This window comes from Felis catus, chromosome D3, assembly GCF_018350175.1.
Source record: "Felis catus isolate Fca126 chromosome D3, F.catus_Fca126_mat1.0, whole genome shotgun sequence".
Taxonomy (NCBI): Eukaryota; Metazoa; Chordata; class Mammalia; order Carnivora; family Felidae; genus Felis; species Felis catus.
The window spans coordinates 45944424-45957746 of record NC_058379.1 but is presented as its reverse complement, the minus strand read 5'-3'; the positions used below and the strand labels follow the sequence as shown (position 1 = coordinate 45957746).

At 42.7% G+C, this 13323-nt stretch overlaps 1 protein-coding gene across 4 annotated transcripts in view; it reads left to right on the top strand.

Annotated features, from left to right (window-relative positions):
- TMEM241 (transmembrane protein 241) overlaps positions 1-13323 on the top strand; it is a 116445-nt gene that overhangs the window by 24153 nt on the left and 78969 nt on the right. For all 4 annotated transcript variants that reach the window (XM_045041778.1, XM_019815072.3, XM_045041780.1 and 1 more), the window contains one exon: positions 777-858. In XM_045041778.1, coding sequence (XP_044897713.1) covers positions 777-858 — 82 coding nt within the window. The remainder of the gene's footprint in view (positions 1-776; positions 859-13323) is intronic.

Below are 13323 nucleotides of genomic sequence, written 5' to 3'. Positions count from 1 at the left end.
CGTGCCCTCCAGAAGTCCTTAGAGATTCCAGGTTAATGGTGGAAGATGTCAGCACATGGCCACCCAGCTTGAGTTCTAGTATTCTTTTTAAAATTCTGTCCTTTGGCACTTGCTTCCTTCTTTTGTGGTTCCATGGAGCCGTTTGATATATTGCCTCGGTAAATAGCCTTTAAAAATTTGTAATAATTTGGCATGAGTTCAAAGCCTCTGACTATTTAAAATCCAAAGAATAATGTTCACTGTCCTTAAAAAAAAAAAAATTAAAAACCTTAAAAAAATCAGGGGTGCCTCAGTCAGTTGAGCATCCGACTCTTGATTTCAGCCCAGGTCATGATCTCATGGTTGGTGGGATTGAGCCTTGTGCTGCCAGTGCAGAATCCCTGCTTGGGATTCTCTGTCTCTATCTGCCTCTCTCCTGCTCAAACACACTCTCTCTCTCAAAATAAATAAATAAAGTAAAAAAAAATTTTTGAAAAAATTCGGATCTATTCTCTCTCCCCAACTTTAGGAAGCCTTTTTCCATCTCCAGATCGTTTGTGTTCCGTCGTGGGATCAGTAACACTAGGTAGTTGGCAGAGTGACGGGCTATAGCTGGATGACTTTGGCAGCCTCCCTCACTCTCAGTGGACACAGCCCATGTCACACACTTCACAGGTCACTCAGAGATGTTAAGACAATCGCCGTCGTATTTGGTGCATCTGAAAGGTCATGCCTTCCAGCTTGGTCTTTTGGACAAAAAGTGACAGAAATATTCTGGTCTCTTTCCCTTTTTTCAGATCTGATGTTTCGACGTGGCTTCCTGCTTCGGTGCTGTATGTGGGCATAATCTATGCCGGTTCCAGAGCATTATCCAAACTGGTAAGTTTTAGAGACTTTTTAGGGAGACAGTTCCTCTTTCCTCTACCCCTTTGCTTTTTAACTTATTGTGCCTTGGATCCATAGAGGACAGGACATCAGCTTTTGTGATGGTGCACATGGACTGGAGAACAACATGGGGCTTTTACCCCCTCTCCCTGAACTGAGGATAACCAGATGATAGGGTAGGGCCATCTTGTTTTATAAGATGAAGAGGCACCAATGGAGACAAGGAAGAGAAAGCTGTGATATTTATGGAGCCTGATACAAACAGGGCCAGCCTGCTCTACCTGAGCACAGGCCATCCTCGGGAGCAGGGAGAGTGGGCTCAGCCTGCTCCTTGCTTCTGAGGAACTGTAACCCTGCCCACTGGTGACGTGGACTGGGCGGTGCTGGGCTTAGGAGTGATGTACGTGCCTGGCACAGTGTTGACACCCAGTGTGTAGGGACACTTGTTTTACTAGTGTCACCCACCCCATCCAGATTTGAGCTTCTCAAAGGAGGGAACTGTAAAGAACAAACTTCTTCCAGGTACACTAACTATATGAAAATATAAAAATGTTATTTTTCCATCAAAAGACAATCCACTGATACTTCCATTGACCAGAGACTCAGAACGAGGCTTAAAAATCAGTAATGCCTCTTCCTGTCTTGTACCCTGACTGCTCATACTGTTTCTATCTATCAGAAAATGATTGTACTCTGACTTTTGGAAAAAATGCAAAATTTACAGAACGATTTAATCTTTTTATGCAGTTTGTTGTTCTGTTGGTCCCTTAGATCTCAGATATGAAAACAGTAAAACAGACACAGAATCTGCCTACCTGCATGATAATATTATTGTTAGGATAACCCCAAAGTTGCAAAATAGTGGTTGAGAGTTACTAGCGGTTAAGTTCTAAATTAAACCATCATTTTTCTTGCATGATTCATAAGCTTGAGTAATTTAGATGCTGTGTTCAATGGGGGAGAAACGTCCTGGGTGGGCCCAAGAAATGACCAACAGCACACACATTGGTGCTCAGCCCAGAACCTGAGATCTGGACTGGCTTCCTGCTGCCCCTTCTCTATTCTGTCCGGCTTTTGAGTCTGCTGCCTTGCTTTACACCTTCTGGCCTGCAGAGGGCGCTCTCCCTCCTAGAGCACAATACAGGTATTGATAAAAACGATGTATTCTTTCTTTTTTAAGTTTTTATTTGAATTCCAGTTAGCATACAGTGTAATATTAGTTTCAGGTGAAGAATTTAGTCACTCAACACTTACATACAACACCTGGTGCTCATCACAATACCCTCCTTAATCCCCATCTCCTATTTAAACCCCTTCCCCCCACCTCCCCTCCTATAACCATCGGTGTGTTCTCTGTAATTAAGAGTCTGTTTCTTGGTTTGCCTCTCCTTACCCCCCACCATGTTTATTTTAAGAACAGTGTATTTCTTGTAGGAACTGGATAGTGATGGATGCCAGAATTTTGAAGTTTGCATAACTATCATTGGGCTAGCAATAACAATATTTTTTGTTTGTGCAGTGCCTTTTCATATGTTTCTAGAGTGATTTTCTCTCTTTTTATGTGATTCTCATATTCACCTGACAGGTGATGGACGGGGCAGATGTTAATCACCTGACAGAGGAAGGAACTCAGGTGTGGCAAGTCTTGGTAACTTGCCTCTAGTCCCAACTAGACAGCTCCTCTAACTCCAGACCTTTTGCCTTTTCAGCTTTGTCTTTTTAGGGCCAACATGTATGGATTTTAGAATAGCCCAGGGGAGAGTAGTCCAGGCCTAATTTAGACTCTTCTCATTGCAAACATCAGAAAGCTCATAAACTGTTCTAAGCAAAAGGGAAATTTACTGGATCATATATATCATTGAAAAGTTGTAGATCACACAAGGCTTTATCCAGAGGTTCCAAATACAGTTTCTGTCTCCCTTTCAGTTCTGCTCTGTCTTTTCTCCATTTCACAGCCAGGCTCTCCCCTCATGGGTGTTGTTGACTCCAGGCCCACATCCTTACAACTTGAAGTCTAATGGAAAGAGACTCATCCTTATAGTTTCTGCATGAGTCCCGGTATTCACTCTGAATACAGCAGTAGGGCCACTGCCCTTCCCAGGTCTGAAAGCCAACTAGGAAGATGGAATTATGCCGATTGGTTGGCCCTGGATCATCATCTCCATTTACTGTGGCTGGAGAGACTCAGAGCACCATTTGGCCAGCCCTGGTCTTACAGTATCCCCACCTGGATCTCATCGACTGAGACAGGGTGTGGCAGATCCTTGATATTGGGATGCTTCGCCAAAAGAAGGGATAAGGATACTAGGTGGCCTAAAATCCTTCAAAAGCCCATTGTAAAGGTCAGTCCAGTACATTTTCAGGCAGATGAGGAGTTCCATAACCTAGTACAATGCTCCTCGAAGTGTGATCCACATGCGGTGCCAATCTGTGAGCTCTTTGTCACCTGTCCATAAGGAGATTGTGCTAGAATGTACATCAGCTTTGGCACTAAACACCTTGTTCAGTTGAACTGACTTTTTTTTTTCATAGTGAGACTTCTTGAGAAAGGAAGCAGTGCAGTGATTTACCTTCTGGCCTGAGCTTATTTTCGGGGTGACTGGCACTGTGAGTGGCATTGGGCTAGAGCACAGCCTTCTTTAACAGGCAAAAAGAAGCTGCTGCAAAATTCAAACTCTTCGAGCAAAGGAAAACAACCAAAACCCAAATATACCCAATTAGAGTGGGAGGAACACAGAAAAGAGACACTCATTATTGTTTTTCAGTGAAATAACAACCCGGCATCTTTTCTTTGTTTTCTGAGGTTTTTGTTTTTACATAGCTGTTTACAAATTTATAGAGTGGGTTAAACACAAGGCAGTCATACAGCTTGTGTTAGATAGAAAACAGGCATCAGTATGCTGCTGTCAAGCTGTCAGTTTAATGAATCCACAAGGAATTGGGGTAAGTGCTCAGTTAAAATCCGTGGGTATATTGTTATGCAGAACACTTTCCAGGTAGTTCTGCTCCACAAAGATCTCCCTTATCTGACAAGATTTTGAAGCTCTGTTCTTCTGACGTGCAACTCCTAAGAGGAAGCTGGTTTAACTCATTCTGTAAAGGCATAGCAGGGAAAATTCTTTACTGGTTTTTCCTCCTCACAACCGAATGATATACAGAGTTAAGGGAAGGGGATTATTCTTGTGGTTTATCCATTCAGCACATACTCATGGGGGGTCTACTATGGGCTGGTCACTTAAAAACAAAGAAGATATGGTTCCTGACCTTGAGAAACTTCAAGGGGAGTGGGAAAGACACACAGCTCACCATGGGAAGAGACACTATGAATATTCGGTGTTAGTGTGTGCCGGGCACTTTCCGTTGCCACTCTTCATCACATATGAGGTCAGACTTAATTATTCCCGCTTACAGGTGAGGAAACTGAGATCTAAATTATTTGGCCAAGGTCAACAACTCGTAAATGTTAAAGCAGAGGTGTAAACCCAAGCGTGTCCAACCACAGCACGTCATCTCCAAAGCTTACCATCTTTCCTCCCTAAATCACATCAGGGGAGACCCAGGGGAGATCAGCCCATCAGGGCTGAGCTGGGGTAAGTAGAGAGGAACCGTGTAGTTGCTGTCCCGTCTACTTGGGCTAATTGGGGCAGTTTCTCCAGCTGTCCTACACTGAATAAGGTCACAGTGATGACGATGATAATGGTTCTGATGGCAGGAGTGTTGGTCTTTGGAGTGTCAGTACAACCTTGACTGGTCATTATTACTCTCATTGTAATTTCCCAGCCGAAGCCTCGTCAGCGTGACAGGGTTGCCTCAAAGCCTGTGCTGGTGAGTGTTTAGAACAGATGTGCAAAGTCATACATTAGTGAGCTTGCCAGTGAGAGGCCATCCTGGTGTTGGTGATTTGGCTGCTCAAACCATGTCGTTTTCTTGCCCCGGGGAAGCCAGGGTCAGTAGTTGAAGGACTCTGCAAATCTGAGCTAAGGCAGTTTGACAGGACCACTCTTGGTCTCTCACCCAGCTCTTTGATCTTGGCCCTTCCCTAAATGCTTGTTGGGATGTGTCTTCCATGAGCACAAAATTCACTCCGCACGTTGCGATGGAGCTTGGATGGGGTGTTGGTGAGGAAACGTACATGGATAACTAGACCCAGATGGAGCAAATTACTTAGTTAAGCAGACTGGAGCCCATGGGTCCCCTTCCCATTTGTTTGGCTCTTATATTATGTAAAGGAACTTGGATCCACAAAGGAAAAGAATGTAAATGTTGATATAAAATGGAGACTCTTCCCCTGATGTTCCCTGTTACTGCCGATTTGAGGCAGCTCTCCTCTTTCATGTTGTTTTCCTACCAGAGCTGATCAGAGTCCATTTGCAAGGATTACTTTTTAAGGCGTGGGCTTGGTGGCAAAATAGTAAACCCCTCCTCTGGATTTTACTTATCTTCTTGCTCCATCTGAAGATGATGCTCTCCATAACCCTTATAAAATGACTTATTAAAACAGGGCTGCAGGGGCGTCTGAGTGGCTCAGTCAGTTAAGCGTCTGACTCTTGATCTCAGCTCTGGTCTTGATCTCAGGGTTGTGAGTTCAAACCCTGTGTTGGGCATGGAGCCCACTTAAAAAAAAAAAAAACAAATAAAAAACAAACAAAAAAAAACCACCCAGGGCTCCAGGGGAAAGAGTTTATGACACTGGATTTGGCAATGATTTCTTGGATATGACACCAACAACACAGGCAACAAAAAAATAGACAAATTGGACTTCATCAAAATGAAAAACTTTGGTATATCAAAGGCCACTATCAACAGAATAAAAAGGCAACCCATTGAATGGGAGAAAATACTTGCAAATCATTTATCTGATAAGAGATGTTGAACAGAGTTCAATTTCTAGGCCCAAGACGGAGCTCCTCCTTTTTGGGGTGCTACCAACTAAACCTTAGCATTCCTGTAAATGCTTTGCTTGACCAGAAACACAGTACATCCAGACAGCCAATCCCCAAACACCACGGCAACTCTGGGTTCTATACTTATTTCCTTGTTCCTTGAGCTTCCTAAATAAGGTCAGATCTGCAACCCCAGCTAATCGTACCATTTCCCTATTGCCACTTTTTTTTTTCAAAAATTTTAATGTTTATTTATTTTTCAGAGAGAGAGGGAGAGACAGAGCATGAGCAGGGAAGGGGCAGAGAGAGAGGGGGACACAGAATCCAAAGCAAACTCCAGGCTCTAGCTGTCAGCACAGAGCCAGACATGGGGCTGGAACTCGCAAGCCCTGAAGTCAAGACCTGAGGCAAAATCAGAAGCTTAACCGACCTAGCCACCCAGGTGCCCCTCCCTGTTGCCACTTCTAATGCTTCATAAAACTCATTCTTCCCCAGAACCCCTTGGGAAGAGTGCCCCACTATTTCTGAGGCACCATACTTCCCCAATCCAAGGATTGTTTTCCCTTGAATAAAGGACATCAACCTCATTACCAAATTTAGTTTTGTCATTCAATAGGGATTAATATCCAGAATATAGAGAAAAATCCTCAACTCAACAACAAAAACCAAACAGCCCCATTCAAAAATGGCCAAAGGACTTGAAAGGATATTTCTGCAAAGAAGATGTACAGATGGCTAATAGGCCCTTGGAAAGATGCTCAGCATCATTAATCATTAGGGAAATGCAAATCAAAACCATAACAAGATACCACTTCACACCCCCGAGGATGGCTGTCATCAAAAACCTGGAAAATAGTAAGTGCTGGTGAGGATGTGGAGAAATTGGAGCTCTTGTGCAGTGCTGTTGAGAATGTGAGCGGGTGCAGCTGCTATGGAAAATAGTATGGAGGTCCCTCAAAAAATTAAAAATAGACTTACTGTATGATCCAGCAATTTCACTTCTGGGTTTACACCAAAAAAAAAAAAAAAAAAAAATTGAAAGCAGGGAGTTGAACAGATATTTGGACATCCAGGTTCATAGCAGCACTATTTAAAATAGCCCAAAGTTGGAAGCAACCCAAGTGTTCTTTGATGGGTGAATGGATAAACAAAATGTCGAATATGCATACAATGGAATACTATTTAGCCTTAAGAAGGAAAGAAATTCTGACATAGGCAGCACCTTGGATGAACTCTGAGGGCATCATGTTAAATGAAAGGCGCCAGTCAAGAAAGGACAAATACCGTGTAATTCCACTTCTATGATGTGCTTAGAGTGGTCAAGGGGCCAGGGGGAAGAGAGAGTGAGGAGTTAGTATTTAATGGATACAAAGTTTGAATTTTGCAAGTTGAAAAAATTCTGGAGATGGATGGGGGTGATGGTTGCATAACAGTGTGAATATACTTAATGCCACTGAACCGTACCTTAAAAATGGTTAAAATGAGGGGCACCTGGGTGGCTCAGTCGGTTAAGTGTCTGACCCTTGATTTATGGCTGAGGTCATGATCTCATGGTTCGTGAGATCGAGCCCCAGCGTGAGGCCTACTTGGGATTCTCTCTCTCCTTCTCTCTCCCCCCTCCCCTGCTCACATGCGCACGCACGTGGACACACACTCAAAATAAATAAATAAGCATTAAAAAGAATACATACATAAATAAAAATGGTTTAAAATGGTAAATGCTATGTGTACATTTTATCTCAATTTAAAAATATATTTAAAAAACCCTCGACTCTGTTAGAGGCTTTCTTGAGGACAATAAGAAGAGGAGGAGATGATAACGGGTTCTCACTTGACTAACGCAGAATTTCTTTGGCTGCTGTAGGACACGTATATTTGTTTTAACTCATTCATGTCTATGCATTTCAGTAAAAAGTGTGAGAAAAATAGCAATTCACTGAAAACAGGCCAGTCTGCCCTTTGTTCCGGCCTGTACATTTGTGTCCCCAAGTGAACGAGCTGGAACAAGCCGCTGTCCCTTGGGTCTTTTCTTATTCCCAGGCATCTTGCCAAGGTGGAGGAAACTTGGTGCTTTAAAATGTCCATTTTTCACACAACAAGGCCCCTAAAACACAGGCCAGCTACTTTATGTGATGCACAGAGGAAGGACGGAGATGGCCTCCAAGCTCGTTCTGGAGATACACTGGCAAAAGGGGAGTCTGGTCCTCTGCCTTTAGGGGCTTTGCCATATAACGACAATAATAAGATTAATGGAAATAATAATAACTCATGCAAATCAGCTTATGAATGTATTCATTTGCATGTACATCTTTAAATACCTCACCATCTTCCAGAAAGGATGTGCGGTGACTTGAAAGAATAATTAAAATAACATAGACTTTTTTAATGAACAGAATTTTACAGGAAATCTAGGTGGAGAATAACAGAAGAACTAGATGAGGCTGCAGAGAGACTTAGTGCATAGACATTCATACTGTAATATCCTACAAAATAAATACAGTTGGGCCTTGAATTTAGTTTTCAGCATTCTGTGGCCAAATGAAAAAGTTACAAGACCCTCAGTGCTTGTAGGATAAGAGTGGGGTCATTGCTACACCTGTCGCAAGCATAGTATAATGTATAGAACCGTTGAATCACTACGTCGTATACCCGAAACTGTTGTACCATTGTGTGTCCATGATATTGAAATTAAAGTTAAAAGAAAAACAAGAGTGAGGTCATTGCTGAAGAAGAGCAACGCTTCCTTACTCTCAGGTCCTGTGTCCTCCCAAAAGGTAGACTGGGCCACTTAATGAGGCAGGGTCTTCAACAACATCCTTATAACAAACACAGTGGTAGCCTAGTGTCTAGGATTCTTAGAGTATTTAGGATGCATGATGAAATAGAACAGTTCAGTAGGAGCAGTTCTCTGGGGCTAAAACTGCTACCCTGGTTATCTGGCTTCCTTTGCAGACTGCCCTTAGGCAACCATCCAGGAACATTGTTTCTGGCATGCATGATTTTGATAAAAATTGGGTAGTCAACAGTTCAAAATTACATTCTTTGGCAAAAGCCTGGGGTGCAATTATTTTATCTTGTAGATTAAATCCACACCCACATATTTAAAAATCACCCAAAGAGAAGATGGGATTGACATTCTTTTACAAAAATTAACAAGCTGACCCCGAGCTCCTGCGTGAAAAAGGGAGTCTCATCCTTGTCTACAGAGTGACCCAAGGCCCTGCCTGTGGGTGGGGCCAACTTCTCCATAGAAAACTATTCTAACTCAGTCCCAACACCTGAACAAATAACAATCAAGGCTTCAAAATTCCACTCTGGACAGCATGGGAATAATGAGAAAATATATATTTTTTAAACTTTTTTTAATGTTTTTTATTTTTATTTTTTAACTTTTATTCAGTTCTGAGAGACAGAGCGCAAGCAGGGGAGGGGCAGAGAGAGAGACACACACACACAGAATCCGAAGCAGGCTCCAGGCTCCGAGCTATCATCACAGAGCCCGACACCGGGCTCGGAACTCACGAACAGTGAGATCCTGACCTGAGCTGAAGTCGGCGCTTAACCAACTAAGTCATCCAGGCACCCCTAATGTTTATTTATTTTTGAGAGAGAGAGAGACAGAGCCCAAGCAGGGAGGGGCAGGGAGAGAAGGGGAAACACAGAATCAGAAGCAGGCTCCAGACTCCCAGCTGTCAGCACAGAGCCTGACGTGGGGCTCAAACCCATGAACCATGAGATCACGATCTGAGCCGAAGTTGGACACTTAACTGACTCAGCCACCCAGCTGCCCTGGGAATAATGAAAAATTTTAAATAATAGATACCAACTTCTCTTCACAGCCAGAGAAAAATTTCCCATGGTACATGGATAAAATGTTGAATTTTAAGCTAATGGACTCTAAATTAGTTGCAAACTGTACCCCTAGATAACTAACTAAATTGGCTTGCAGTGTAGTTGAATTTGGCTAATTACATTTTGTGTCAAAAATGATGATTTGGGCTTTATAGTAGTTCATCTTGGCCATTTTTCCTGAATGAAAGATGGTAGGGCCTTTTGTTGTTGAGGCCATTCCTAGACCCCTGACAATGTGGAAGAACTTACCTATTTTTCTGTTCTCTTTAGCAGCAAGCAAGTATATAGATTTGCTAAAAGTGGTTTTCAAACTATTAAGAGGAAGGTTAAAAAAGAGAACCAAAATATATTCCTCCATTTTCTTATCTGCATAATGGGGGTATTAATAACATCTAGCTGGTAGAGTTATAATGATAATTAAATATGCAAAAGCAGTTAGAATAGCAGCTAGCACATAATAAGCATTCAATATATCTTAGCTATTATATTGCTAGTATCATTTCTCAGAACTTTTGTCTGATTTGACAAAAAGTAAGTCCTGCTGAACCTCACTTCATAAGATAATAAAGGGCAGGTTTTCTAAAAGAATCAGTCACTAGGGGCTCTCCTGAACTGATAGCATAGTTCAGACTGGGACTTGTACACAGAATTAGAGGCCAAGGAAAATCAGTAATAAAAGTTGCAAACTGTGTTAATAACTGCTTTCAGGGGCGCCTGGGTGGCGCAGTCGGTTAAGCGTCCGACTTCAGCCAGGTCACGATCTCGCGGTCCGTGAGTTCGAGCCCCGCGTCAGGCTCTGGGCTGATGGCTCAGAGCCTGGAGCCTGCTTCCGATTCTGTGTCTCCCTCTCTCTCTGCCCCTCCCCCGTTCATGCTCTGTCTCTCTCTGTCTCAAAAATAAACGTTAAAAAAAAAAAAAAAATTAAAAAAAAAAAAATAACTGCTTTCATAGGCCTCTATGGAGGCTGAGATCGTCAATTGTACAATTACAGGTTTGGGTTTTTTTTAAGTTATTTATTTATTTTGAGAGAGGAGGATAGCATGTGCATGGGAAAGGCAGAGAGGGAGAGGGAGAGAGAGAGAATCCCAAGTAGGCTCTGCACCATCAGCGCGGAGCCTGACGCAGGGCTCAAACTCATGAACTGTGAGATCATGACCTGAGCTGAAACCAAGAGTAGGATGCTCAACCGACTGAGCCACCCAGGCACCCCACAATTACTGTTCCTAAAGCCTGCTAGCTTCTCAGTAGAAAAATGGCTTGAGAAATCCAGAGTTAAATTTTTTAAAGTAGCAGTGGAAGCTATCCTTTAAAAAAGGGTAAGAGGGACACCTGAGTGGCTCAGTCAGCTGTGTCCAACTCTTGGTTGTGGCTCATGTCATGATCTCACAATTTATGGGATTGAGCCCCAAGTCGGGCTCTGTGTTGACATCGTGAAGCCTGTTTGGGATTCTCTCTCTCTCCCTCTTTCTCTGCCCTCCCCCCCCCCCTACTCTCTCTCTCTTAGTAAGTAAATACATTAAAAAATAAAAGAAAATTAAAAAGGTCATAGAGCTTACCCTGAGTTCATGTATTTTATTTTTTATTTTATTATTTTTAAAAGATTTTATTTTTAAATAATCGCTACACCTAACAACCCCCAACACCAAGAGTCACATGCTCTTCTGAATGAACCAGCTGGGTCCCCCTGAGTTCCTATATTTTAGATCATACCAGTTTTCTTACTGGAGGGAGCAGACTGGTGGGATTTGGAACACACCAGTCCTACTGGACTTTGGACAGTTGTAGGGCCAGGAAGGTTACACTGGGGGCTTGCTGTAATTTGGGTTTTGTAGTATCAAGGTTAGGAGCTTGGGCTTTGTAGAGAGCCTGGATTGGAGGCATGGCTTGGCCTCTGAACTCATTGTGAGCTCTCAGCAAGTTTCTTCATCTTCCGAGCATTCGTTTCCTTGTCTATAAATCAAGTGGTAGCACCCACTAATTGAGTTGTTGGAAGGAGTTTGTGTGTGTGTGTGTGTGTGTGTGTGTGTGTGTGTGTGTTTTAATTTGGAAACAAACATTCCAGATGTTTGATCTGGTATTCCAAATCTATGATCTAGTGTAATGAGTGTCTTTGATACCAAATTTTCCCAATGTTTTTTAACATGATGGAATAGAGGGCTTTAAAAAGAATATACCTTCTTTACATGAATTCAAAAGTCCCATGATTAAGACCCATCTCACTTTTAAAAAGTGGGGGGAGCGCCTGGGTAGCTCAGTCGGTTGAGTGTCTGCCTCTTGATCTCAGCAAAGCTCTTGATTTTAGGGTCATGAATTCAAGCCCATGTTGGGCTCCATGTTGGGCTCCATGCTGGGCATGGAGCAGTGGGGGTGTTTTCCTCACTTTATGCGGAAGATGCACCAAATAAGGTTGAAGGCGATTCCTGGTCACAGCCTGCCTAACCTCGCCCTCACTCTCATTCTCGCAGCCCTTTGGGCCAAATGCAAAGAGGCTGTGACATGAGCAGAGCCCAAAGCAGCCCCCAAGGCCCCAACATGGCAGCTGGGAAGGAGATTTAAATAAAAGAATGCAATTAAAATACTTAGCACTGTGCCCAACACATTGTTGGTAGCTGTCATTAGTGTACTTGAAAATCAATTCTGTGTGTATGATAGATCCTTTTCCAGAATGTGATCAGAGCAGAGTCTAGGGAGATCGAGAAACCTATCCATGGTTTATTAAATCAAGAAAATTAGCCTCCTTGAGGTCTAGAGTTCCTAAATCTGGTGTCCTTTAAAAAGGTCTTCATTTTGGGGGGCACCTGGGTGGCTCAGTCGGTTAAGCCTCCCACTTTGGTTCAGGTCATGATCTCATGGTTTGTGGGTTTGAGCCCTGCGTCAGGCTCTGTGCTGACAGCTCAGAGCCTGGAGTCTGCTTCAGATTCTGTGTCTCCCTCTCTCTCTGCCTGTCCCCTGCTCGTGCTCTCTGTCTCTCAAAAATTAAAACAAAATTTTTAAAAAAGTCTTCATTTTTTATGGGTTTATTTATTTTTGAGAGAGAGAGAGAGAGAATGCGCACATGCAATAAGGGTAGGTAGGGGCAGAGAGGGAGGGGACAAAGGATCCAAGACAGGCTCTGCACGGACAGCAGAGAGCCCAATGCCGGGCTTGAACTCATGAACCATGAGATCATGACCTGAGCCGAAGTTGGATGCTTCATCAACTGAGTAACCCAGATGCCCCAAAAGGTCTTAATTTTAAATAAATAGTATCCAGGGTGCCCTTTCATATTTTCATGTAACCCATCTAAGATTTTCTTTGCTATCTTCTGAAGCTGAGAACTAGAAGGCCAGGCCCTAAGTTTGCCAAATATGGCCTAATAGATAAAGCCAGTTAAAAAAAAAATCTCTAATGATCTTAAAACAATAAATATTAATTCAAAATATAAAAATTTAAGGGGAGTAAAAAGAAGCACAAAAGATAAATGAAAAACTAGAAAATAGTAAATATCAAGTATGATTTTTTAAACCCTTTTTAAAAGTTTTAACTCCAGTGTAGTTAACATACAGTGTTGTATTAGTTTCAGATGTACAATATAGTGATTCAACACTTCCGTACATCACCTGGTGCTCATCATGACAAGTGCCCTCTTTAATCCCTGTCACCTATTTCATCCAACACCCCACCCACTCCCTTGGTAACCATCAGTGTGTTCTCTGTAATTAAGAGGTTACTTTTTGGTTTGTCT